Below are 27,958 nucleotides of genomic sequence, written 5' to 3' on the forward strand. Positions count from 1 at the left end.
AGTAAGTAAGTAAAAATCTTCTGCAGCTGACAGATTAAATTCCTGTTTGTTTACAGGTTTATTTTCATATTAAGCACATTCCTATGTACCACCAATATGAAGCAGCAGGAAATAGAAAAATTCATTTAAATAAGGAACAATTTAGAAATTAAAAACAAGACGTAAATCCCCCCCAGCACACTCACTGGGTATCCAGTATCCAAACACACCATCTCATCAGATATTTTACTCTAAAATACACACAACAAATCTATTTGCACAAAAAGTATTTTGTACCATTTGATGACAACTTTGATTATCATCAAACTCCAAGAACTTTCATTTGAACTTTGTGCCAAAGCAACTGTAAAGACTGTAAGTGCAGGACTGATGTTACCTGTCATATCTGCCTGAGACAGGTGAATGAATATAGTGTCTCTGCACCAAGGTTAGAAAGCACGAGACAGACACAAAAACACATCACCACGACACACACTGAGTGACTTGTTCACTAAAAGCTCGACTGACATGTTGAAACACAACTTCCACCTGGCTGTGAGTGATCCCATGTCATGTTTCCCCACAATGCCACTGTGGCGTGGCTCAGACAAGCACCCCGCCACCCCTGGATTCAAACATCAACCAACAGAGTCTCCCCTTGATCCCCTCTTCTCTCCTCTTGCTTTAGTAAACACGATAATAGCAGTGCTGTGTTCGTGTGGGCTCCATGTTAACACTGTGGCTGTCAGAGGCCATCATGCCCCTTCAAAGGATGATGGCTCTCTAAAGTGGGCTCTCTCGGTAGCAGCCATTTTCCACTTGACTGGCCCCACACACGAGGGGGACTGGTAGCCCCTAGCAGCTGGGCCAGACTGGTCACTGGGGGTGGGGAGAAGGAGATGAATGGGCTGCATGAAAGGGGAGGGGGCTAATAGCAAGAAGGGAAGGGCGTCTATATGCATCAAGAGGTGTGTTTGGTATTTTGTCCAAAAATACGACCTTTATTTCACCCTCTACAACGCAGCTACTGCTCAGGTGTGTTTACACATTTAGGTCGACCTGCTTACTGTTACTTTGCATCAGATAGCTGACGTAACATCTCCACTGACTGCATAAAGGAGCTGAAACATTTTGCTGCTCGTTGAAAACCTGGCAAATGTCTTGCACTCCTTGATGAGAAACAGACTGCCAGTATCTCATCAGGAAGTGGGAACAAAGGCCCACTGAGATGTTATGATATGAATGATAATTCAGCGAGTGTCTGTTTGCTCGGCTGTATGGGCTTTGTGTCAACACTCCGGGTCCAACCAGGTCTCACTCGGGACAGGGAGAGCAGGATGCATTTTCATAAATCATTTCTTGACACCACATCAAGGTTATGTGGTTGGCAGTCTGTAGCCTGTAAATTGCCTTTGCATTGACAATGCAAAGGAGCTCCGCTGGGATTTAAGTAGTTCAGTAGCTATTTATGGCTGGAAAATTAGGATGACCTTTTCCCAAACTGTGATGATGGCGCCTTCGATATAAACCAATTCACTGAAGCGAAACGTCTCGTCATATACTGGAAATATAATACAATTTATGTAGAAGCTACATGCATACAGACAAGCTCGCTATTGTTACACATCCATGCTGCAGAGGCTCTATACTTCCCACAGAGTGGAGGTAATAATTAGCTCACTACAGCGGGGTAACAAGTTAGCACCCCCGTCCTGCTGTGCGGCTCTGTAATTGGTCCCCTCATGTGGCACAGTCGGGCCCCAGAACAAAGGGTTCCCAGAGGGGGAATCTATGCTGACCCATGCTGAACCCCCCACAACAATGACAGGCAGGAAGCATTTACATATGCTGACAGACTTGTCTCTTCCTAGGGTGGAGTGCTAGGCACTTCATTAAAGCAACATCAATACCTGCTGATAGAAAACGAGGAGTGGGCCCATGTGCATCACTGTCTGCTCCGAGACACTATAGTGAAATGACATAGGGCTGTCACATCCAATTTCAAATAAAATGACAGCATTTATTAAATGGGCTGTGTGTGGAAATTGATGGGAGAGATGCTGTCTGAGCTGTGCCTGTCTGCATGCATCAGCAATTGGTTTACCCACAAGCTGTTCACCTGAACATCAGCTGCCAAAATCTGTCGGCCTGACGGTTCAAGCAAATATCAACGCGTTCCGTTATTTTTGTCTATGAAAAAAAAAACCTTTCCTTTTGTGTGACCGTGCTCTTACATCGTGTCAAACGTTAACATGCTACTCAGTGAACCCGCCGCTGAACAAGAAGATCGGGCAAAGTCAGACGCACGTGACATATCTGTCGATTCAGCAGGAGTGCAGGTGGGTTCATTCATTCATTGCATCATGGCGCTGTGAATTCATTCTCTTATCCAGTTAAAGGAAGGGTAAATCCTCCTTCCATTTGACACGCTGCTCATTTAGCTGAGAGGCACAGTGGTTGGCTGCAGGGAGGGGAGCTGTGGGGGAGCAGTGGTAGAGGGAGTGGGGGGGCTCTTTGGGAGGTGTCGTCCTGAGCAGATGGACCTCTCAGTGGCGTAGTAAGTGGAGTCTTCACATGGCAGAGGAGACTGCAGGATCTCACAGGACTGGGACACAGAATCCAGGTGGCCACAGCCCCTCCTGACCAGCTGGAGGAGCGATGGGACCATCTGACACTCGCAGGGAAATGATACACTTTTCTTTGCTGCTTTGTTTTGTCCCGACACAAAAGCCCTGAGCCAATCAAGGAATTTAGCTAATGAAGCTTAGAGAAAATCCTTTTGATTACACATAAATACTCAAGGTCACATTAACAACTGGAGAGCAGCATTTATATGCAGTCGTCAGGTGAACGCTCCAGGTTTTTAACCAGTCTTGATTTTTGTTTTTGTATTTCAAGACAAAAACAATAAATCTGATTTGTGACTGTACTGTTTGAAGTGATTACGTCCATCCTGCATCAACAACTGACTGCAGTGATTCCTGTGCAGCTTACACAATACTGCAATGTAGATTCAACAAATCCAAGTGAGAAAGTCCCATCTGTGCTTCTCCTCCACTGATCCTGGGCCCTGGAGGCTACATAGGGCTAATTGTGGCCCCATTTTCCCTTCCTTATCTTTTTGTTTTTACTCAGTGTCGGGGTCAGGGAAGCTCCCAAGTGACCAGCGGCAGGAGCAACAGCCATCGGCCCCTGCTGAGCATCAGTAATTAGAGCCCTCCTCCTCCTCCTCCTCCAGGCCGGGGAACCTCTCGCTCTCCTTCTGAAGGGCAAGGGGGCAGAGAGGAGGAACAGCTGCTGATGGGAAACCACTCTGCGGTTCCCATGGATGACCAGCGTCCCTCCGTCCTCCTCAGAGGATGTGCAGCAGCATCTTTGATAGGGATGAAGGGGCTCGGACCAGACATATTATAGGATCAAGTCTGTCTGGTTTCCCATGGCTGTTTATCTCTTTCCGTTTGTTTGACCATTTCCATGACTAATCCAGTCTGCAGTCTTCATCACGTGAACAATAAATTACAATAAGTGGACAATAACAGCAGCATGGCCTGTAATAAATAATACATTTGTAAAGCTTATCATGGTCACTTTAGCTAAGAATTAAACTATCTGCTGCTCTTATCAGCGGTGGTGACAAAATAATGTGAATTCTCAGTGGTGGTGGAAGAAGTACTCAGATCCTTTACTTAAATCACTTGATTTGTATGCTCGATTACAGGTAGGACTAAACAATATTGGGAGAAAACACTGACATTTGAACAGGTCGTCTTTTCGAGCCTCTGACTGTCAAAAATCCTTAAGTCTTTTAAGATCTCCAACTAAAAAAGGTTTTACTGGCCGCAGACCAGTTCTGCTTTGCTACCACCATGTTTCTGTCCCTCCTGACAGCAACGCCACCTAATGTTAACGCCACAAGAGAAACGATCAGATTACACGGTAACATTAGCTGCGTTAACATGGAGCCTAATATTTAGATTATAAGTGGTTTAAAAGCCCAAACAGAATAAAAATAATAAACACCTCGATCAGAATGAACGGGCCCAAACCAAAATAAAATTTTAAGTGGTTGCAGAGATTAGTTTAAACCTTTTCATAGACAAATCAAAATCAAAATTCTGAACGATTTAACGTGATTACTTTCCAACTTCATTCACTTGTGTGCACGTTAATTAAATTTGCTGTTGCATGGAACCACTGGATCCTATTGATCTCGTCCCATGTAAACAGTTGACCAGAATTCTTCAATCAGAATGAAGAAATGTTGTCCATGTAAACAAAGCACCTCATTAGGTGCGAATATTCCCTTATTTAAAGGATGATCAAAGGATTGCACCACCCCTCTAGATCTGATTGAAAATGCATTCAGGTCAGGTCAATCAATTCAGTTCAGGTGGTTACATGAAGTCCATGTAAACTCAGCTACTGTTATTGTTTATCAAGTGATGCAATCCTAATATTCATCTTGAATGCCACAAAAACACAAAAAACATATTAACATAAAAATGTGAAGTTGTATGTCCTAGCATACGTGTACACTACGATGTTGTGGCTTGAACATTTTTAACTCTTGCAGCCTTAAAAATGTATTTAGATGAAAGCATGTGAGAAGTCTAGAGGATAAATGTCTCTTTGGTGGAACTGATAACAACTCATCATCTGAAACATGGCAAAAAGGCCCAAACCAGCCATATGGTTGGGATTCACTGTTTTAATCTTGTGTTGTATTTTAAGATCATCGTATGTTTATGTAGATGTAAAATCTTAATCTGATAAGTTTTGTTTTTTTATATATATAGTGGTATAAAAGCTTAAATATTTCCCTTTGAACAGTGGGGTTGAAGTGGAAAATACCCAAGTACAAGTTTGTCAGAATTCTACTTACAGTTTTTCAATAATCTACTTAGTTACTCTCCACTGCTCGGTATACATAACACTAATGGTACAATATCTACAGTCCAACATAACAACAGCTCAACATGAATTGATCCTTTTAAACTTCACAGATTAATATTTACTGCAGGATCTGTGCTGTCCACTCTCTGTATAAACTATATTTCACCTTACCTGGACATCTACATTACATCCCACTGATTGTTGCTGAACAGGAGCTGGTAGTATCTACGTGTATCATATTCACAGCAATAAAATGCATCAACAACCTCTTTTTATTACCTGTACATTTTATATATGCATGTTATATCTGAGCAGAAACATACCATATAATACGTGTCTAAAGGTCAGCATTAAATCTTCAGCCCACAATTTTTTTTAAATAAATCAGTTTATTAATTATTTATTTAATGTGCACAGTATAAATGTGTTTCATGTGTGAGGATTGGTGGTCAGTGCCTGCAGAACGTGGAGTGGCAGGTTTTAAAATACTGTATAGAAGTGTGCTTGTGCCATCTAGTGGGCAAAAACGGGCTGACAGTTTAATGCGATGCACTTTTTTGAATCAAGAAAAATAGCTGCTTCCCAGTGATGAACATCTTATAATTCATATTTATACAAGTATATTTATATTTTATATAAGTTAAAAGATTTTTCCATCTTAGTTTTTTTCAATGCCTTTGACAGAAAAAATGATAAAGTTAAGTGCAAACATGGCTTCAAAATCATAAAACTGCAAGGAAAGAAAATAACAGAAAAAATAGAAGAACCTCAAAGTTGTCTAAATTCTGGAAAATATGCTTTTTCACTGTCTTGCCCAGAGATGATCGATACCACTCTCGTGTGTGGGCTAAATATGAAGCAGGAGCCTGCAGTCAGTTAGCTTAACTTAGCATCAAGACTGGAAGTAAAGGAAACGATCTGTCCAAAGTTAAACATTTGCTTACCAGCTCCTCAGGATCTCAGTCAGATCAAGCCAGTCGCCAGAATAAATGTTGGCAATATACATTTCTGCAAACCACGGATATGTTGAAACATCTCTTTATGTCACAACTTTACGTTTCTTTTTCAATTTTATTTTGTGAAAATGCTTTACTTATGGTCTGGTTAGGGTTAGACACAAAAAACACTTGGTGAGGTTTAGGAAAAGCTGATGTTTAGGCTTAAAATACCTGCTTTGGTCAACACAGCAGGAGATCTCCTGAAGTCTCCTTAAAAACTTACAGTGATTTCACACTTGAAATGCAGTCTCCAGTTGTTTGCTGAAACATCAACTTTAAACATTTTATTCAGGCAACTGTGCTGGTTAGATCAAACCGGGATATCCTCCCCAGTTTCACCCTCTTATCCAAGTTTGGATCTGGATGGCGATGCCATAATGCCAAACATGAGGCTTCCAACATTAGTCCACAAACCAATGGGTGACATCACAGTTGGTACACTTGCTTTGGACAGAGCTAGGCTAGCAGTATCTCCATGCTTACAGCTTTTATGCTAAGCTACGCTAATTGACTCCCATCTCTGGTGTCATACTTAACACACAGATAAGAGAGCAGTATTGATCTTTTCATCTTGTTTTCTGCAAGAACTGTACAAGCATATTACCCAAAATGTTGAACTATTCCTTTAAAATCACAATGTCTCTAGCCTCCTTAGTACTGTAGATCTCAGATCAACGTCATAAGGGACATTTAGTGTTGCAGAAGTCTCCTGACTTGAACAGTCCGTAGACGTTAACCAGCGGGAACATGGTGACTGAGCCGACCAGTGAGCCCATCTGTGCTGCAGCTCCGCACCAGACCAGGGCGATGTGGCTCCGGTCTCTCAGGATTACACCCACCATTACTTTGACATACGTCATCGTCCCGGTGAAGAAGAGCCATGAGAGCACCTGGTGAGGGCAAAAAAAACCAAAAGGACTCAACATTTCAGCTGAATAATAATCAGGGAAATGCTTAACATCATTTGAGTCGGACAAAATAAATATCACAAATCGTCATTTTGAAATGCTGATACCTGAGCTACACACAACAGTCCACATGTCACGTCATCATCAGTTATGAGAAGAAGCAGAGTTACTCAACACTAATAAAGAGGAGTTGAACTTTGGCATGTTTTTCCCTGATAAAGCCACAGAGCAATGTTTTCCGTATTTTAACGTTTCTCTTACATAACATGTTTGTGTTTCACTTACAATGAGCATCTCTCCCACCACAGACCCCTGAAGCAGAGGACACGGACTCATGGCTGCCATAGCCAAGTTATAGCTGCCGAATCCTGTCCCGAACGCCATCAGCACACCGAGAAAGACCAGAGACCTGAACACACAAGAGGTTCGTTATCAGCCGCAGGTTCTTTATTTCTAAGAAGTCAGTGTGAGATGATAGATAACTTTTCTTTGAAAGGGAGAGTTTGATTGACTTTTATTATCTCAAATTAACTGTTTGCCAAAGCAATTTATCTGAGTGATGTGATCGCTTCAAATAAAAAAAATAAGAAGACAAGATAAAGGATACATTCACAATTCCTCCAGTCAGGTCCCCATATCAACACTGAAACAGGTTGTGCTTGCTGGAGTCATACTGATCATTTAATGAGCTTTGGGGACCAAATCCACAACCCCTTGTTCTGTGCAAAAATACACTCCAGTTTATCAGAAGTTAATGAGCCTTCACTGAATTGTGCTTCCTTCCTGAGCTGCAGTGGAGGGACAGTAACACAAACTGTTGGAGCCAAAGTCACTTCTGTTCACATCACTTCTGTTCCTCCAAAAGATGAAATGGGTTCTTGTGGTTGACTTTCCAGTTTCAAAGAAAAATCAGCATCCATCCACTGTAGCACATTTTAAAAAAAATTACTGTGTACTTAAGCCTACTGTCACTTGGTTTCATAACCATAAAATTCAACAACGCTATTTTGTTAAGTAATTTTGCTGTTTTAAAAGTCTGAACCCGCCTCAATCTGCTCATTGACTCACTCATCTTATCCACTAAGATCTAGGGCTTCTGGGTCAGGTATGCAGGCGTACATAAGAATTATCTTCCGCGTGTCTGACCTGTTTTTGCAGAAAAAAATGAATTACCAAATCGAAATCTTTAAAATGGCACCTACAAGTTGTGATATGACAAATCATGCTCGTAGATGATAAATTTGGATCTTCAGTGAGCAGAGAGAATATTTGGACTTTCAGCAATGAACGTGAAAACAACCTTCTAGTGTCAAATTCTGCACTACGTCAGTCTACACACTGAAGCACAAACATTCAACTGTAGGAACAAGAAGAAAAACATATTTCTGACTGGAGGGGGACTTTAAATGGCACTTAAAAAACAAAAATATTAAGTAGACGTCAGATTGTCCCCATCTTTTGATTATTAGCATAGAAACAATATGTAATGGGATTTTGAATTATGTTTTCTTTTCCTTTTCAATTCCACTTTTCTCTGCCATCACATTTGAAAAGTATGGACAGGAGAAAAGATCATATGGGCACCTGACTATTGTTTTAAGACAACCAATCCTTTAATGAAAAATCTAAATCTATACACCTGTAATTTTTACCTGTTTTGGAAGAACATTGCAATGGTACAAGCCACTGGGTTGGCCACGGATGACAGAGCAGCAGAGAGGTGATAGGCCAGGTTCCCATAGGGCATGCAGGAGTACGTCTGCACAGAGGGCAGCAGGCCGTTGGTTGCAGAATTAACCCACACCACCATAAAGTAGATGAAGGTCAGCTGGTACGCGGTGTGTTTCGTGTTGGCCTGTCTGCTTTTGTCTGGCCCCTCACCCTGGCTCTTCGCACCCTCTCCATCAGTCTCTGCTCCAGGGTTGTCCAGGCCGGAGCTGACAGATGCTGCAGTGTCCGGCACAAGGTTTTCAGTGGACAGCTCGTATGTCCGAGGAAGCCTGTTCAGTGCAACAAAAGCAGCCAGGCTGATGCACATCATGGCTGCCAGGAAGAAGAAAAACACCTCAGTTGAGAAGTTGGGAGGAAGGTACTCTGTGTGTAACGACCACATGTCCCCGTCTGTCTGGTTTCCTGCAGTCTCAGACGAGTTGACACATTTGGCCATGCCTACACCTTGTGCCAGAGCGACTACACCTGGAATAAAACCACTTAGCCCTTCTCCAATAAAGTATGTGGTGATGTATTTTGCTGGAAGCTGCATCATGAAAGGCAGGAAGGTAACTGAGGAGGTGCAGTCCACCAGAGAAAGGAAGAAGGTGATGATGAAGAAGGCAGTGCTGTGTGAGGCCCCGACCACTATCGTAGTCTTGTCCCAGAAGAAGGCGAGCAGGATGCAGGAGAGGATGCCGATGGAGAGGATGGAGTAAATGACAACATGCTCTTTAAGACGACCCGGGCACAGTTTGTGCATGAGGGTGACGAGCAGAGGTCCGAGGTTGGCCAACTGGATAATGACTGTCAGGTAAGAGGGGAGCTCCCAGCCCTCCGGGAGAGTGTTGACGATGAGCGGCAGTTCCACCCACAGACCGTTCACCGCCACCCAAGAGCCCAGGCCGAAGGCACAGGCCAGCACGTGGACCAGCAGAGCCATGATAAAGCCGGATCAGTCTGAAGAAAGTCTGAAGAAGAAGAAGCCGTCTCACCGAATGGTTCCACCTCTGTTGTGTGTCATACCTTGAACAAAAATGAACAAAGATACATCAAAATGTATCATATTAAAAAAACAAAATGCCCTTCAAATAACTGTATCAAAACTAAAATGCAAGATGCTGGTGCCAGAAGATGTGAGATAAAATACAGGAAATTACATTTGTAACACTGAGCCATCTGAATTTCACAAAATGTTCAGAACATTCAGATTTTTATCACACACAGTTTGAACGCCTACGGGAAGGAAGGAAAACAACAACGACAAAAAAACTGAAAATAGTGTTTCTTGTACAGTATAGAAACTTGCTTTCTGTCCTACTAAAAAAACATTGCAGTTGTAGCGTATTTAGTTTCCTTAAAGAACAACTAACTTTTCAAATATTTTTTGTGTTAACTGCCTCCTGTGCAGACGAAATATTATTCCTGAAAATGAGGACAGTCCCTCAACTGGAGCTGAAGATGTGAGGCTTGTGTCAAATCGATTAAAAAGGAGCTTAATCAGTGGGTACAGCTCCAGAGAAAGCAGGGCTCCTCTGGTCTGTAACTCAGCTTTGCTGTGGTTTGTGGTCACTGCTTTTCTTTTTCTCATCATCATCTTGGAGGCTGGAGGAAGCAGTTTATGTACTAGGTTTTGGCCTGGTCTTGTTATTTTTTTATGTGGTAATGAATCATTGAGAAAATAATGAGCATTTTAAAAAAACAAAATGATTATGCTCTAAAGTATCTGGTACCAATTTAAATTAAAATCTCTTCAGTAGTGTCAAATACCAATTACAAAATACTCACAAATAATTGAAAGACGTTTTTCAAATGCAATTAACAGAAATGCTGTCCATCTTTGAAGTCTGAAGCGTTATTCTTAACCATATCCATTGTTTCAAAATAAGAAGTTGTAGGGTTTTAAATATTACACTTTATGAAATATCTTGGAAAATACTTCCAACAATAAATAGTAGACTTTTCATCATTCACATGTGATCAGCTAATCTATTAGTGACTTAGTTTATTCGTACCAAATATCTGTCTGGTGACATCGTCTTACTCATAACTGTTAAAATGATGTTAAAAATGTGGAGGAGAACATTGGACACTCATTTGCGGTCTGTTGATGTCGATCACATGGATCAGATTCAGTGAGTTATTAAAACTCGTGTTCAGAGCCAGCGTTGGAGGACTCAGATCTTTTTTTAAAGCACCAGTCAGCAATCTGAAATAACTCAATTACAAGTCCTGCTTCCTTATTTCATTCAGAAAAGTACAGAAGTATTATTAGGAAACTAAACTTAAAAGTATCAAAAGTAAATGTATTTATTTAGCAGAAAAAAATACCCTGTGTTGATGTTATGAAATACTGTATTATTGAATTACTAGTATGGTTACATTAATGTCTGAGCAACACTTTTATGATTATAGTTTAATCTGTAGCATATTTTATGACACATATTTTGTGTGTAAAATATAACTTGTAACAACATATCTGTCAAATAAATGTACTGGCTTATAAATATTCTCTCTGAAATCGTTTGAAGTAGAACTATAAAGTAGCAAAACATAGTAATATTCAAGTGTCTGACAAACTGAACATACAAATAGTAGCTACTGTGGATGAAGTACTGTAAATTTACTTTCCACTGCTGCTCAGACTTGATTCCTTCATGCAACACTGTAGACCAAGAAACACACCTAACTCTGATCATTCATGAGAGAAAATGTCAGATGAGGCCAGTTGAGGTTATTAGTCACTCTCAGTAAACAAGTCAAGTCAAGGACAATGTCTTTCTTCAAAGATGAAGCCAGTGTGATATCAACGTCATTTCAGTTCATATGCACAGTATTGCAAGTCATGTTTCAAGCAGCTGACACAAGTTTCACATCCCTTTCACACATGGTGGAGGAATCCACCAAACCATGTGGGCCTCAGTGCTCTGACTGTCAGCATGCTCGAGACTTTCAAGCTGATCTCATGATGGACAAAACACGTCAGAAAATGACTTGTGTAAAGGCTCATGTGATATATAAGTTTGTTGGTTCAAGACACTTTTTTGAAGAAAAAACAGTGTTACACCTTTAAATAATGTCTGATAATCACCTAAGCTAGTGGAGAGAAAGTGCGGTCACAGAACAGATTATCAAGTTCTAGAGGAAGAGATAACACAGTTTACCTCAGTGACACTCACTCCTACAAGCAAATAAACTGCCTGTTAGACATGTTTTAGAAATGTACTTACGAGTGTCTTCAGTCCCTGGAGGCGTTGAATACGACTTGCTGTCATCTTATATAGAGGTTAGTGACAGACCTCCTTTGGCTGTTCTTACATACACACACTGATGAGAATCACATGGCTTCTGGGTAGGTCAGAGTCCACTGCAGCTGCAGATCAGCTCCACTGGATAACAGAGGGCAGTGTCTGTATCCACTGATCCACTGGTCTTTACCGCACCCACTTCTTAATTAGGTCAAGTCACAGCTGCAGCACTATGAGGTGCCCTTGACATTACAGCTCACCTACATTTGCCTGCTCCAGCAGAAAACAAAATGTGCTGCAGTAGTTGTTATAGACATGCCAGGCCTGCGCTGCCCCCTGCTGGCCTCAGGTGCAGGATACAGCATGTGATCTGGCACTGGGGCAGTAAGTAGAAGGGGTCGATTGCAAAATGATTGCTGTTAAGTAACTACTTCTTCATTCCTCTTTAGCAACTAGACACAGATGTCCTCACGTCAAAGCCCACAAAATGTGCCTCTTGTGAAGTGGGTGAGCTGATTCATAATTTTTACTTTACATTACATTTTGACTTATCATAGCAGGAGAAGCACAGTGTAATCAATAACATGAACAATGGCTCTGGTTGTGTTCCAGTAGGTTGAGGAGTCGGTAACTGACTCACCTGTATGGAATGCAGTTGCTGGTAATGTTACTAGTAACACCTGTGCTTTTCAAACGGTGAAAATTAGGCCTCAGCAGTATGGCCTCAAAATAATAGAGCAAAAAGGTTATATCCCAATACACGGTATGGATCTCAGTATTTTGAAATCTACTTAAAAGTACTTCATAAATGCTAGGACTGGACGTCAAAACCAAATATCAATATGATATTGTGATATTATTTTAGGGATGAGCTTTCACAAAATAACTACACAATGACTAAGTGGGTAAAGGCAAGTATAAGAACAAGTAGAACAGACTGTCAAGGTCAGAAAATTACATCACTTTACTGTAATGCTGCCTTTAAAACCAGGACACCAAAAGACAACACTTCTGACATATGACCATATAAAGACATCCAAAATCTAAGATGATATCGAGTCTCATATCAGGATAACGATATAATGTCTATATATCTCCCAGCCCTAGTGGAAATGTCATAAAATCCAACATTATTGTCAAACTCTTGTTTGACTAATGTGTTCATTATGTGGACGGACAGAAAGGTGTTCTTATGTTTGTACAAACTGTGAGGCGAACATAAGAACACCTTCCTGTCTGACCACATAATGAACACAAAGAGTTTGGCTTTTACCTAACCAGTTTTCTTGCCTGTGGACTTTGGGTAAACCTCAAATAAGACTTACGTTAGATGTTTTTACTGGAAGTGTTCTTGCTGCAGTGTCAGCACGCCCGTGACATTGTCACTGCAATCATAAAATGATAATAAAAAAATATTAACGTTTTATGAAGTGCTTTACAAAGGGCAGGCATAAGGCAATCAAATAATTAAAAAGGACACAATAAAATACATATGTACACATGCATGCAGGTGAGCAGGTAGTCTCACATTTTCCAACAAATTATGGGACTTAATGGGACCACTGCGGTAATTCAGTCGAGAGATAATGAAAGCATTAATGATTAGTGTGATTTTTGATGGATGAGCGATGCTCACTTTATTCAGTTATGGTCCAGTTCCGAAATCTAAATGTGAATATCTGCAGATACCGTTACTGATGCTGTAAGAGCTTTTTTTATCTTGAATCTTATCATGAGCATTATTATTAATGTTGTGTTTTCTTGTTTTTTCTTTTGTGTAAGGTTAGACATAGCAATCCACACAGAACCTCATATTAAAAGAGCTTTAAATGTATTCCAAAGCAACGTACTTGAACTGGAGGCTAAGTAGGCTAAACGTACAAACAGGTGGCAAATTGCTATAGCAACCCCTTTTAAATACTTTAGAAACCTTGAACAGATCAAGTGCACAGCAATTCATTATAAACTACTTTAAAAGATGGTCCACCATATTTAAGACGGTGCAATTAAAAATATTTTCAAGTTTTAATTGTGTGTCCCAGTGCTGACTGATGGAAACAAGTTCTATTGTATTTTTGTGGCAAAATGGCTATTTTTCTTCCAATAAACCATAATATTTGGATACATTACAATAATAGTTGGATATTTAACTAGTTTATTATATTTTGGGAGTAAAATGTATTGAAATTTTAAAGCAGAAACGGTGACGTTGAGCCAGTAAGAGCTTAACTGCAAACAAAAGTTTAATGTAATAGTTCCACATTTTGGAAAGTATGCTTATTCCCTTTCTTGCAGTTTTAAGAAGTAACTCCAAGATGCATCTCGCTATTTTGCGTATTGGCCAGTCACACTGAATCAGATACAACAGGCTTATTCAAAAGCTTTAAATTTATTTCCTTTCTGCTAAGCTAACCACATGCTGGCTGTAGCTTCTGTGTTGTTTATGGACTCGAGACTGGTATCAGTCATCTAATTCAACTCTAAATGTAAGAGTGATTGCATCACACTTCTGCAGAATCAGCTTGGGTGATTCAGAGCCAGAAGTTACACAAATAACTTAGTGAATAAGAGAAGTTATCATATAGAAATGCTCCACATGAGCACTAACACGTAGTGATCTGAAACGACACAAATGTGTGAAAAGCATGACTTCAGATTTATGGTAGGACTGGAGAAAGTAAAACAAATTGTTACATGAAGTAGCAAAGACAGTTTCACAAGTCAGATCACTCCCCTGACGTTACACAGGACCTGAAGAGGTAGCTGATTTCACTTCTATTTTCAAGCATGGGACTTCTGCAGACCTACAGTAGATTTGCATACTAAGATCAGATATAGTGGTGTAGATACTGTACATGTACAATGTTCACTTTGGACAATTCTGACATGGAGGGGGAAAATGTGAATAATGTGACCGATTCCAGGCACCTCGCTGAGCTGCAATCATGAATTTACTACAGGACATGTGTCAACACACATCTGGCCACATGACAACACATACTTCACATTTTTGAAGAAGTTTTGGATATGAGGTTTTGTATGCTATCTTGTAACTAACAGCAACCACACGTCTTGTTAAATATGTGCAATTATGTTATTTATGAGGCTGTTTTCAATGTTACAAAAAGGCAACACACAAACGAGGTACACTCAATAAGATTATTTATGTTATTGTACAATCTGCATTTCTTAACAAATAATAATAAAAAAAGATTAGTAACATGTACAGTATTCGAATGATCACATCTGGTGTGGACTGAGTCCACCCAGAGCTCCAGTGATGGGAGAGCGAGGGGGCCAGTGCCTGGAATGACCTTCATGATGCTCAATAAGTTTGTGTGTTTGTGTGTATGCAGATAAATGTGTGTGTCTGTTTGCATAATCTGTTATTGTATACTAAGTCTTCTGTTGTGTGTGTGTGTGTATACTGATATATGTGTATGTGTACCTATGTGTGTGTGTGTGTGTGTGTGTGTGTGTGTGTGTGTGTGTGTGCGCTCTGCCAAAGTGTCGGCAGGAGGTGGAATGTCACATTGCGTAGAATGGGGATAAAGGGATGAAAGCAAAACAGAAGAGTTGGGGGTGGGGTGGGTGGGGGTGGTGGAAGCAAAAGTAGCAGGGGCTCAGTTGGTGTAGATCTGGCCCTCAGGTGGCTGAGGAAGCTTCATGTTTTCCTTGCATGTCATGAGCCGTCGCAGCTCCAGCAGCACCATCTGGATACTGTAGGAGTTCTGCCACTTGGCCAGTGCAGTCACCGCATGCATGTCAACCTGCAGGACAGAGAACAAGAAAGGATGTGACACTCTGAATCCTGCAAAGCAAATAAACACTGCCAAGTTGGGTTTTTTTAAGGAGAATAGCTCAATCCCCATACACCCCTGGCTCCTACCACTTAGCCCTACCCCTCTGTTTTGAGTGTTCACGCCTAGGGATAGGGTGTCTCAGTTCATATAGGGCAAAGTGTTAGGGCTACACGGCCCTCCAAATTAAGTGTTTTTAAGAGGACACTTCAAACCAAGGGTTATGACAACTCTCTGTCCTTTGAATGTAAATGCAAAGTGCAAGCAACCATGCTTTTCTGTCTCCATCAGATAAATGGCAAGTCACGCACCACATTGGAAATGTCGAGTCGCATCAGTTTACATAAATGCCATCGACAGCTACTGATGATGTGTAAGGGTCCTGGAGGATTGTCCCATTTCATTGAGACAGATCTCAACCACTACCCCTTGTAACTCTGTTTTGAAAGGCGAGAGGGCACTCAAAAATGAGGGGTTGGGGTAGAAATTGGAAATGGGATTAAACCAATGTGTTCTAGATCACAAACAAAATAAATTGTATCCTATCCTAACTAACATTCATTAAAGGATGTGCGAATCCATCCTAAATGAAGTAGATGTAGATAACTTACACCATTTACATTATTCTTCTGTGCCAAAAAAATTAATGCAATGTTGCATTAGCTTTCAATTGAGTTAAGCATGCACTACATACAGATACTCTCAAATTATGTAAATGCTCTTCGTCACAAGAGGCTCATTTGGATTTGGACATACTTTGATATTACAAAATCTACATACCTCAAATATGTTCTCCAGATGTATTCATCAATGTTGCATGAACAAGACCATCTATTTCAAAAGACTACTGCTGAGGCATCCACATTTAGGGAACAAAGCTAGAACAAAACAAACGTGTTTAAAGATTTACATACCACACCGCTGGAGGTGTGCACGCCATTCAAGTTTATCTTCGTCACAAATCTGACGTACGGTGGTAACTCTGGGTATTCTGGCCCACATTCAACTTTCAGATTGTACATCCTGTTTTCATAGCTTGTCTGTGGACAGAAACAACGAGGGAGAGTTGAGGTTACAGCACAGTGAACATCGATAATCAGTAAACAATGTTTAATGTTTTCCCCAACAACACCTGTGAAAGAAAATAACCCCAAATCATTAGAAAGGTAACTATATTTAACCCATTTCCATAAGAACAGTAAAAATATGGGTTTAAACTTATGGAGAGCACAAATTGGCTGAGTCTGACATACAGTGATATCCACAGTCCTCTATAAAGCGTTCCAGACAACTCAGAATTTGAACATTTCTGATCTCCATCACTCAAAGTCAGAATTTTATTTGGAAACTCGGGGCACATCCATTTACCCCTACTCCATGAGGGAGCAGTTGTCTGATGTCACAAAACAATGGATACACCCATGGGGAGGGGGGGGATAGGATGTATTTGTAGACAGCAGTTATTGTATTAAGCTTGTGAACTGAATATATAGATACTAAAATGTAAAATGGCGTCATGTGTCGGTATCCCTCCTCTAATTGGTTTACATATGCAAGGAGGCTGCCCTGCTGAGATTTCACTTGTGTGTAGTCACCAAATAGACATAAATGTGTTACAGTGAGTTTTTTGTTAACATTTGGCATTGTGCACTGAAACACTTGTAGGTCAGAAGGTGGAAATTATTGAATCTTTGACTGGAATGCAGCATTAGGGTTCATCTAGTTATATAAATTACAGATCCATATCAAGCTGCAACAAGTCCCCAAAGGCAGTCAAGCAAAAACAAGCATGTTAACAGCATACAGCATTGTCATTCCTACATTAGCATCTAAAGAATCAATGCTTCACATGGCTGCTTTCAAAAAGGAACAAATTCTGTGATGTGATTCATGACCTGTTGCTTCCTGTAATTTTGCGGTAATATATTATGTGTCATTTTATATCAATAATGGGTTTAATGTGCTGCTGCCTTAAATTCGATTCCACAACTAATGTAGCATCATTCATTACACTCAATCCCTGTGCGTCAATCTTAAGATATAACTTGCTTAGTCTTCTTTTCAAACCATATAATGTCAGGGTGGGAATCACAAGGTACAATTTACAATACAGTGATTTTGTCTATCTGAGGAATACAGAATACCCCTAAAATGGCAAAGTACAGGAGTAATGTAATTATTTACTGCTTTTTGGTGTCAATATCACAGAATTTGACATAAATGTAGATGAAACAACCACCAGGAAGCATAATAGTTCTGGTCTGGAGGTAAATATTAGAGAAAGGACAAAACTATACCGCCCTAAAAGCTGTTTAAATTTAATCTATGTAAATCAAGTTTACACCACAGGAGTTATAGTCGTGACTCTGTCAGGGGAATCTGTTCAGAGCAACTGCATGCTCAAATACATTTATCAATATCTGGCACCAGTGTATCGATAATCCTATCCAGGAGGAAGCCATACAACATGTTGCAATATTGATATTTGTCCCACCCCCAATATACTGTAGATCCTGATTTGTACACTGCGCTAATCAAACCTGACACCTTATGGTCACATGAGTCTGTTAACCTGACAGCCACTTTAGTGCTTATTGCACAATCCTCGCTTAAGTGTTACCCAATGGCCCCACTCACCCTTGGAGGGCCAAGGATCACCCCTCTCCACCGTGTTAAGGTCATGTCCTCGTCATCCTCCAGACCCCAGCTCACGGTCCCATCTCCCACACCTTTCTGGCCTTCTTCCAGCTCTTCCAGGAGCCGGAAATTGCGAGGAACTTTAACGCCTGTTCGTAGACATACACACACAAAAACCACAGCCAGACTGTTATCCTAACACATAAACACCAAGCGTACCAAAACTGTCAATCTGCAAGAGCTCCAGCCAGAGCAATGACTTGCAGTTATAAAGGTGTGAGCTGGCATGACTCATGCAGGCACAGCCAACGTGACAGGAAAATGTGGAGCAGCTGCCCTAGCCAGCTTTCGGCAGCCTTCTGATGATAGATGTTCATTCATATCCTATAATTTAGCATCTGGCTTCAACAATGCTGCATCATTTAGCCTCTGCAGTGAGGTAAGGTGGTGCTGCACCGTTAACTGAGCCATGCAAACAAAAACAGTCACGCTGCCAGCTGGTGCAGCAATTTGACTTCACCTGCATCGCTGGAGCTCTTTATTTAAACTCAACATAGATCATGTCGTCTGGATTAGCTGGAAGTCTGTCTCAGAAGACGTACAGGCGTTGACGTCTCACGGTCACAGATTAAACATGCACGAAAGCTGAATGTTGATGCACCGACATCTATCGATAACCACCTAATGATCCGGGTTGTGACACTTCCTTTTTCAGAGTCGGCATACAATTTTATGTCGCAAACAAGCTAATACTGGTTCGCTAGCGTCATCGCTATATACACCATTACCATGCTAAATCACGTTATTAAACGAAAGCCAACAACTTGTATGACGTTGAGTATGCAGACGAATGGTGTCAAAGCATTGCAAGACATGTATTTCCATTCTCGGCAGTCGTACCGCATCTCGTCGCCTTTCTAACTTAACTAACGTTAGCTTAACGCTAGCTAATAACATCGCTTCCTATTCATTCTCCTCTCTGTTCTCTATTCAAGCTCCAGTTTCCGTTAGCTCCCATCATTTTACACCGCAGTTGCATTATTAGATAACTAAACTCACTACGGAACGTGTTAGCTACATTATAAAAATACCCTGAGCCGATGATATAACGGCCGCATCTCTTGGTGATTTATTTCTCTTCAACATTTACCTGATGAGGCGGCGACCGCCATCTTGTCGCTACACAGCGGGAGCGCGCACGCACGTTTGCCATTGTGGCTGACGGTGCGTGCGCGAGGAACGCAGCGCATCGCTTCCTTTGTTGAGCTCGTGCTGTGAGGAATATATTATGTGGCTGCTTTAAAGCGGAATTGAAACAGACTGATACAGCTGCTCACAAACTATATGAAAGTGTTAGAAAAAAAGGAGGATGAGACGAGTACAAGTGTTCATGTTTCAAAGGAAATATGCAAACTATGTAGATAAATCACAAGCATGGGGTGTGACATAGCATCAGAGGTGTGAAAATGATGGATGAGTGATAAATGTGTTTGGTGTTGAAAGACAAAACAAAACCAGAGACGGCTTAAATAGACCTGAAAGTTTCGTGGTCTGCAAATCATTTCTGAGCTTCACAGCAAAAGGGCACTCCTGCATTCTCCTAAACAGCCGAAGTAGATGGGGACTTGTCTTAAAGGTGCCATTTGTAAGAAAAATGTATTTAACTAACTCGTGAAGAACTGACACTTTGGGATGGCGGCCGACCCTTCCTACTATGAGACTCAAATATCAACTTTTCTTACAAATGGGATCTTTAAAACGTTAAAGGGGCTCTGTGTAACAATCTGTAGCAATTTTATATGCATTAATCACATTTTTATTGGCCATACATGAGTGGAGTGTAATGTGACATGAAAAATTAGACCTTTCCCGTCTCTCTCAGTTGCCTATACCAGCCTGTGGACGAATAAGTTGTTTAATGCCGCCGGACTGTGGATTTCTTTTTGAAGGACTCGGGTTGGATTTTCCTCCACAATCCAAAGGATGTGACTTTATCCACGTTCTCGAGTGCCTCCTGTCAGTTCCTCTCTCCACTCCGCTAACAGAGATTTTGGCTTTAAAATGAGTGTCAATGAAGTATTTTCAAATCAATCTGCGACTTTGATTGAGCTGTATGGAACCATTAAATGTTTTGTTTGTTTATTTATTTATGTTTTAAAACAATTGTCCATCTACTTCAGTTGTTTAGTAGAATGCTGCAATGTTGTTTTGCTGTGAAGCTCCAGAAATGTTTTGTGGACTACAAAACTTCACCAAACCTTTCTTCCTCATTGGGGTGATTGGATAATGACAACTTCATTTTTGGGTGAACTCATCCTTTAAAAAATAAATTACAAACAGGCCTTTTTAATACAGATATTTGACTTTTTTCTTTTTTAGTAGGAAAAGAGGAAGTGTTATGAGTAATATTTACGATGTCTCTGTTAACCAGTTCATTCACAACTGTGTTTTTTACAGTGAAGTGTGCTCTGAATGTAAACTCTTAAAAGGAGAGTAAGTGAGATATACAGGCAAAGTGAGAGAGTAACAATATAAAGAAAGTGCAGTCTAATTATCATAGCTACAACACCTTCGAGCAAAAAAGAAATACATTAATCAGACACAACAGGTAGTGTAATTATCAACCGTTTATTTAGTTTATTTATAAATACAGTTTAATATATACATTGTTAGTCTCCCAAATTGAAGACAACAAAAAGGCATCAAGGCATTATTCTGATATCTAAAACTCCATCACCACCAGCATACAGAACCAACTACAACATCCATATGGGTCTTTTCTCAGAAGAAGTGAGAGGCAAGTAAATTTAAGGTCAGGTCAATAAATTGTTTTCCCATATCGCTGGCAAGATTTACAGTAAATCAATCAGGGAGAGGATAAGGCAATTCAATAAAAAGATCAAGGATCGTTACAAAAGTGATTTCAACACAGAATGTCAAACATACCAACAACAACTGCCCACACCACTTACCAACAAGTTCATTGGCTTTCACAAAATTGTTTCCAGTGGGGGAAATATTTAGTTTACCACACATCATCATTACAAAGTACCCTTCAAATCCACTGAAGCCCATTGTCTCTAAGCAGGAAAACCAAACACAGCTTAATCACAACTTCTAGCTCAACAACAGAAGGCCAAGTTAACTGTACTGACATATGGCTACAACAGAACCTATAATGCATTTAAAATCATTCAGCTTCTTTGGCCAACAGAATCTGATGGAGATGAACGATTTAAACGACTTCTATCAACTAAATAAAGGCCTTAACTTCACTAATGGAGTTTGTTTTCCCAATGAATTTATAATAAACTACTTTAAAATCGCTCTAACCACAATCCTGAGATCATCTGGAGAATAAGAATGAAGAATAAATCGATGCATGTTAGATCGATACTCGCAACCAGACTCCGACTATGACAGCCATAAATAGCAATTATAGCAAGATTAATACGGTATGTGTTCCTTATGAGCTCACCACATATTTTTAAAGGGTGTCAGTTAAGTCAATCTCCAAACTAATTATGGCATATCATAGCTGGCGTGTCTAACCGTTATCCTTAGCTATTGCCCTATTTAGCAGTTTTACAAAAACACAAAACGTCCTTACAACTGTCATCAACCTTATATTATCACAAAAAGCAATGTACTGAAGCAATGAAACATCCAGTAGAGCCGAAAATAAGTTGTCCGTCTACTGACTGCAGATAGCTGTGCCCAAATAATATTTCGCCTAACACTGATTAAAATGAACTACAGGAGTAGGACTTCTAACGCAGGCCTTAAACTTTGATGCAGAGACACTTAACGGTATCAGCATATATTACACTACCTAGAGTACACAAAACTGCTTCTCACAAAACTCTACAAGCAGTATGCAATCTGCAGTCTGCTGTTGACCTATGGTGAATAATTTCATATAATCAAGTATGAAGGATTTAAAAAACTGGAATATTACATAACATAAAACAGAATTTTGGCTTAAAAATTAACTATCATTAACTTGTCTACTTTGACTAGGACACCAGAAGCTTAATAATTCAGCCTTTGACCTGGGCAACCCAACCGAACAGTAAGATTAGCTCCATCCATTTAAACCCGAAAACCTCTGACAGGATTTTCCTTGGAACGGGAGAACATTTTGGGGGTTCAAAACCGGGTCGTTTTTTGAAAGCAGCAGGATTAATTTCACCTGGAGCGAGCACAATCCTCCCCGGTCAGCGTCTGCTTTACGCAAACCCAAAGGAAAGCTGGTGACCTGGTGTATTGCTTGCACAAGCCGACATGCTGTAGGCATGCACGCATTCTTACGTCTGTGACATCTTAATTAGTAAAAGTAATTTTGTCATGCAGTTCATCAAGTAGCTAAAATTTTGAGCTCCAGTTGTCCAACTTAGCAACTAGGTGTAAACTATTAGAAAAAGAAAGGCATTTTAACCTAATCGGATGAGTTAAGACATATAGTTAAGGGCCGCTTATTAAACTGCATAGTTATTAGCTGTACAATACATTTACAAACAACAGACTTAACCGTTAAAAAACTCTCAACCAACTGATTAATTACATAATCTCATCTGTAAGCGTGAATAAATTCCTGGATCGTCAGCCTTCACCGAAGCCCTTGTGACATCACCAAGTCTGTTTGTCACAGTTACCAAGACGGTACACGGTGGCAACATAACTCACAGGGAATGTTACGCTCTGAAACTGACAGTCCTTTCCCACAATACAAAAGAATAGCAACATGTGGGGATTGAAAACAATGTTACACACTGTTGGCACATATTAAGAGCATCTGTGTCTGAGACACAAATCCCAGAAAGACAGAGAAGCGCTGCAAATGAAACAAAACAACAGAAACACACAAGTACTGCATCTGTGGTGTGTAAGGCAGCTTGACAAAACTGCATGCGCCTCTTTCTTGCAGAACTGTCTGTGTACAACAAAACTTAAAATGCTTTTTCACAGAGGACACACAATCATCTGAAAAGTCTTCTGAGACTGACTCAGCAGAACAACCGGATGATACAAGTCTATCTGGGCAGGTTTTCTTATGGTTAAGCATCAACGCCGACTACAGTCACACACGTTTTTATCAATGTGACTTCTTCTGATTGAATAGCTTGGCCTGAATATTACACATCCATTATCATTAAAGGGGCTCTGTGCAAGAATTTGTAGCAATTTACATGTAACTAATCACTTTTTTTTTTTTTGACCATATGAGTCAACGTGAAAAATGAGACCTTTCCGTCTCTCTTGGTTTTTTAAGTTGTTTGATTCCATCTGATTGTGAATTTTTTTTGTTGAAGGATGCGGTTCACATTTTTGGCAGCAGTCCAGAGTATGTGACTTTAAGCACGTTCTCAAATGCCTCTCTCAGCTAACAGAGAGCAAACAGTAGCTAACATTAGTTTAGTAATGGAGTCTGCAAACATAAACTAATGACCGTCTTCCAGCACAACACAGCAGTTCCACAGAGCCCCTTTAAAGATGTAGATGCAGACTGTTTGAATCAAAATGCCAGCTTGGGATCTGACAGCAATATAAGCAATACGGTTCTTATTTACTTTTTTGGTTTGTTTTTCTTTAAAACTCCTTTTCTGAGCCGTCAAACCTCTCATTTTGCAACTGTAACTGTAGTCATTCTCTAAGATTTACAAATCCATGACTAAACTATTAAATATGGCTGCGTCTTGATTTGTAGCAAACAAAAATGGGACTTGGTCAGTAATGAAAAATAATCTAATTCATTAACATATGTTGTAATCACCTCTCTTTAAAAATAAAAGTGTGCAGCGGAAATCAAATGTGCAAGATGTCAACAAATGTAACAGTAATTAACAAATTTGTTCTTAAGCTTTCAACATTGGTAAAGCATCCAAAAACGCTACATCACCCCATCCCTACTACTTACCATGACCTACATCCAATTTTATTACCTGCACATCAAAAGACCCTTTAAAAGAGATGAAAAAGACTGATCCAGAGAAAATAAAGCAGTGCTAAATATAAAGCGATTCATCCACTCCCCAAATAAACGGCTGTGGCTCTGGAGGAGGCGAAGGGAGAGTTCACTCTTTCAAGTATTCTTTCTTGGGATCGTTTTGAAATTTTCTGTCGTGAGGGAAAAATCTTTAAATCTCCTCAGAAAGCGATCGCAAATTCTGTATCTGACCATACCTTCATAGTTGAGTTGTGTTCGACATACGAAGAGTGAAGGATATATTGCAATTTGAAATGACGATCTCCGTGAGTGAGTAATGAAAGAAAATCCGTCAACAGAGCCCTCTTCTTGAAAAACAGACAAAATGTGCAAGACTTAAAGCTATGGCATCAGAAAGTGTTTGTTAGTTTTTCTTCCTACGGATTACAGTTTTAAGTGAGGCAAAAAGAGGGGATGAGCTGGACGGAACCAGCGTCTTCTGAGGTAGGGTGCAGTTAGCCTGCAGCTTTACTTGACTTTCTGAGCCCATTTCAGGTCATCCGCCCTGGGCTTTTCTCCTGTCACACTCTGGATGAGATCCTCCAGGTTCCTCCAGAAACCAAACTTCTCCAGAGGGTAGTTCAGCCAACCTGGAGAGAGAAAGCTCAATGATGAATCTGCCTGACTCTCATCCATTGAGTAGCGTTGGGCCATTGGACGATGCCATCGAAACATCATGATTATAAAGTAAAGTAGCGTGTCCCCTCACAGTTGCCGTGAGGTGAGAGTTGTTGGCGTTGTAGGAGAGAAAATTAAAAGAAGTTTGTTGCGGCTTAATGCACGAACAACACATCTCCATGTTCTGTTTATTATTTTCAAAATAAACCTGACCTGTTAGGTGAACCCTTGTCTGGCTTCTTGCCGTTGTTATTTACGCTTTGTTAGCTTGGCTTCCTCAGTATAACTAGCCCTCTATGTCTGTTTCAAGCTTCTGAGGTTGAACATGGCTAAGTTTAAGACGTGGTGCAGAAACGAAGACTCTTTTAAATCTGTCACAAGGGTGAATGTCAAATGTTCGCCGGCCAGGAATGTGAGAGTTGATCTGACTCTGCTGGTAACGGGAGACAGTTTTCTAGGCTGGATAAGACGGTTGGAGATTGCTGTTAGAGCACCCAACCTTTTGATTTAGATGCACGTAATAATACATTTTATTTCTTAACACATTATGTCAACGATTGTTAACAGGAATAAAAGTGCAAATACATCTTTTTCTGCATTTAAATCACAGCACATGCAACAAGAAATTGTGATAACCTCAACTATGTGAAAAATATAAATAAATAAAGTAAATAACTACATTTCAGGAGCACCAGTGCTAGACTTTCGTGCGCATGTGCAACCAAAATAGTCTCACCCCGAAGCCCTGAGCTCCTGCCATATGGCAACTTTTGAGGGGACACACTACCTCCAATTCAGAAACCCATATTAACACCACTGCCCAACAACAATGTCATCATCATTCGTGTTTCAATGTGGACATCATCATATGCCAATTTGGTAGACATTGCCCAACCCGACCATAAAGTTTTCAATTTCACTTCAAAACACTACAAACAGGCGGATTTTCAAAACGAGGAAATAAAGACGAACCTGTAGTGATGCAGAAATACGTCTCATGAGGGGAGACGTGATGGACGCGGTGGTGCTTGCGGGGGAGGATGATGTGGCAGTCCTGTAGGAACACCACCCAGCGAGGCAGGCCGAAGTACGTGTGCGACCACTTGTGAATCTGGTTGGTAAGGGTCACGAAGATGGCCAGTGCAAACAAGTAGCAATACCAGGGGTAGTTATGGTAAATCTCCGCTGTGAAAAGGAAACAGAGACAGGGTGAGACAGAACTCTGTTGTCTTTCTCCTACTTCCTTGGATCAGCTACTTTCAAGTAGCAGCTTAGAAAATGACACAGCAGTTTCATGTAGAAGTAAATGTCAGGCAGAGTTTGTTGATACAAAACTCACCGGGGGAGAGGGTGAGGAAGTTGAAGGCCATGTTTGCTAGAGGGACTATGGTCAGCATGCAGTTGTCACCATTGGTCTCAATGAAATCGTGACGGGTAATGGCTGTGGGGTCGATGTGGTGCTCTCTAAATGGTCGTATAAAGGCCTGCAGGATAGATCAGACAGGGTGTCAAACAAGAAACAATACACAATGTAAATGCAGGAAAATGTTCAGAGTATTTATAGCACAAACAAATGATTCTACTTTAGGGAAAGAAAAATAAAAGGAAACAGATATCGGCTCAAGGTTACCTTTCCGAAGATGGGCAGATCCACTGATCCCCATGTGTCAGCTCCCCAGTGAACAAATCCGGACGCAAAGTCTGCGGTGAGTATTCCTGCCGCTGAGAATGAGAGAATGAGAAAGTGAGAACAACCCACACAGCTTGGAAAAACTTGACAAAAACATCAGAACATGATACAATTTTTCAGGCAGCACTTACCAATGCTCAACAGGATATACCACAGATGTCCCAGATGGAAATTGGCAAGAAGGTGAATGAAATTGAAGGCCATGAGAGAGAAGCAGAGGACGACACTTATCCATTCTTGACATCTTTTGCCTTAAAGGAAAAACACCGTGATTAGACATGGAAAACTTCCCTGATAAGATTCTCAGTTATATTATGTCTCCAGTCCTGCACATGAACTTGACATTACATCACACAATCTAAAAATGTCCAAAGGTTGAGTTAATCTAGTCAGTGCAGTTCATTATCAGCTGCTTTTTCGTAACAGTGAGACTCAGTGAGGTAACGCTCCTCTTGCTTTACTTGGGACGTGACTGCTGAGCAGCTGGGCCTGAAATACCTGTCCACACTTTACAGTCCTAATTAGTATATATAGAAAAAGCCCCTCAGGCAGGTAAAACTCAGATTCAGATCCTCAACTGATACTAGGAGCAAGTATTTGTACAATGGCTGTGAAGACTTTACACTTTGGACATTCAAGAGCAAAAAAAAAAAAAAACAGCATGGAAGGTGTTGGGAGGACTGTCTGAGTGGAGTCTAAAAACTATCTGGATCCTCAGTTGTTGGTAATGCTTTCCTCTGTGAGTTACAGTCCATGAGGCTGACTTAGCAGCAGCGGCTGTTATGAAAGGTCACAGCAGCTCCATGTCCAAACGAGGCTCCTGAGCCTAAAGCAGAGGCAGTGGATTCTTCTAACCTCTGCCTGATGCTCGAAATGTCAAAGGACAACAACGACTCAAACACAAATTCACCCAATCTCACATGATTCCTATTGTGTAACAACAAAAGTGTGACTGACACACACACACACACACACACACACACACACACAGCACTGTCGCTCATTGTTCGGTGTCATGTATTAGTGGCAGCTGAAGACAAACCGGTGTTCTTGCCGTTGAATTTAGTAGTTGTTTGCAGTTTGTTGCTTCTTAACTACGCGGTGTCAAGCCTGTCGTTATGTCACGCCACTCATGGACACTTGAACCGGGGCGAATGAGCTCGTTAGACGGAGCCGCTAAGAGGATCCACTCACCTGGTGAGTATAAATTGGCCAGTTCTCGGGCACCGGCGTGTTGTGGACCCCATCTGGCCGTACCCCGGCCCGGTCCCTGCGGCTCTGGGTTCTGTGTTTCCGCTCCACAACCGTTCTCGTTAACCATTCTCGCCATTTCTCCACCGTGGGCCCAGCCCCTTCAATCTCTCTACTCACAGTCAGGAACCAACGGAATCATCAACTTCTCAGCCCACAGACAGCGTAGCGTTTTCAACCAATCGAGTGCAAACCGTTGAGCGCAGCAGCCAATCATCGGTCGGGGAGACGTTACACAGA

At 40.9% G+C, this 27,958-nt stretch overlaps 3 protein-coding genes across 10 annotated transcripts in view; 1 reads left to right on the plus strand and 2 right to left on the minus strand.

Moving 5' to 3' along the window:
- Positions 1 to 27,958, plus strand: part of klhl12 (kelch-like family member 12) — a 112,464-nt gene that overhangs the window by 46,659 nt on the left and 37,847 nt on the right. For 3 of the 7 annotated variants that reach the window (XM_084367229.1, XM_084367232.1, XM_084367231.1), the window contains exon 1: positions 27,564 to 27,664. Coding sequence is in view for 2 of the 7 variants with exons in the window: in XM_084367224.1 (XP_084223350.1) it covers positions 7,087 to 7,202 (116 nt within the window). In the remaining 5 variants the exon portion in view is untranslated. Of the gene's footprint in view, positions 1 to 7,086; positions 7,203 to 27,562; positions 27,665 to 27,958 lie in introns of those variants that run through there. The other 4 variants (XM_084367224.1, XM_084367227.1, XM_084367230.1 and 1 more) reach the window with 3 other exon arrangements.
- On the minus strand, positions 14,882 to 19,404 carry LOC311265516 (ubiquitin-conjugating enzyme E2 variant 1-like). 2 transcript variants are annotated; one of them, XM_084367238.1, is made up of 4 exons: positions 19,324 to 19,404; positions 18,174 to 18,322; positions 16,451 to 16,576; positions 14,882 to 15,506 (listed from the first exon to the last, which is right to left on the minus strand). In XM_084367238.1, the coding sequence occupies exons 1-4, from the start codon at positions 19,343 to 19,345 to the stop codon at positions 15,360 to 15,362; spliced, it is 444 nt and encodes a 147-aa protein (XP_084223364.1). In that variant the 5' UTR covers positions 19,346 to 19,404; the 3' UTR covers positions 14,882 to 15,359. The 2 variants fall into 2 exon arrangements, with proteins under 2 accessions (XP_084223364.1, XP_084223363.1); XM_084367237.1 differs by having other exon boundaries at positions 19,265 to 19,337.
- Positions 20,786 to 27,952, minus strand: peds1 (plasmanylethanolamine desaturase 1). The gene is made up of 6 exons (XM_084367234.1): positions 27,662 to 27,952; positions 26,599 to 26,718; positions 26,408 to 26,499; positions 26,117 to 26,261; positions 25,750 to 25,962; positions 20,786 to 24,749 (listed from the first exon to the last, which is right to left on the minus strand). The coding sequence occupies exons 1-6, from the start codon at positions 27,795 to 27,797 to the stop codon at positions 24,628 to 24,630; spliced, it is 828 nt and encodes a 275-aa protein (XP_084223360.1). The 5' UTR covers positions 27,798 to 27,952; the 3' UTR covers positions 20,786 to 24,627.

Source organism: Pagrus pagrus (genome assembly GCF_965226575.1).
Source record: "Pagrus pagrus genome assembly, chromosome: 11".
Classification (NCBI taxonomy): Eukaryota; Metazoa; Chordata; class Actinopteri; order Spariformes; family Sparidae; genus Pagrus; species Pagrus pagrus.

Bases quoted from the DNA above. Each gene is read 5' to 3' on its own strand.
- LOC311265516 (XM_084367237.1), bottom strand. From the start codon at position 19,319: ATGTTGAAGAGAAATAAATCACCAAGAGATGCGGCCGTTATATCATCG. The intron at 16,577-18,173 runs GTGAGTGGGGCC...TTCTGTCCACAG, and splicing joins TGATCCTTGGCCCTCCAAGG to ACAAGCTATGAAAACAGGAT. The intron at 15,507-16,450 runs GTATGTAAATCT...TCTGTCCTGCAG, and splicing joins TGCACACCTCCAGCGGTGTG to GTTGACATGCATGCGGTGAC.
- peds1 (XM_084367234.1), bottom strand. From the start codon at position 27,797: ATGGCGAGAATGGTTAACGAGAACGGTTGTGGAGCGGAAACACAGAAC. The intron at 26,500-26,598 runs GTAAGTGCTGCC...TCTCATTCTCAG, and splicing joins GTATATCCTGTTGAGCATTG to CGGCAGGAATACTCACCGCA. The intron at 26,262-26,407 runs GTAACCTTGAGC...TCTATCCTGCAG, and splicing joins ATCTGCCCATCTTCGGAAAG to GCCTTTATACGACCATTTAG.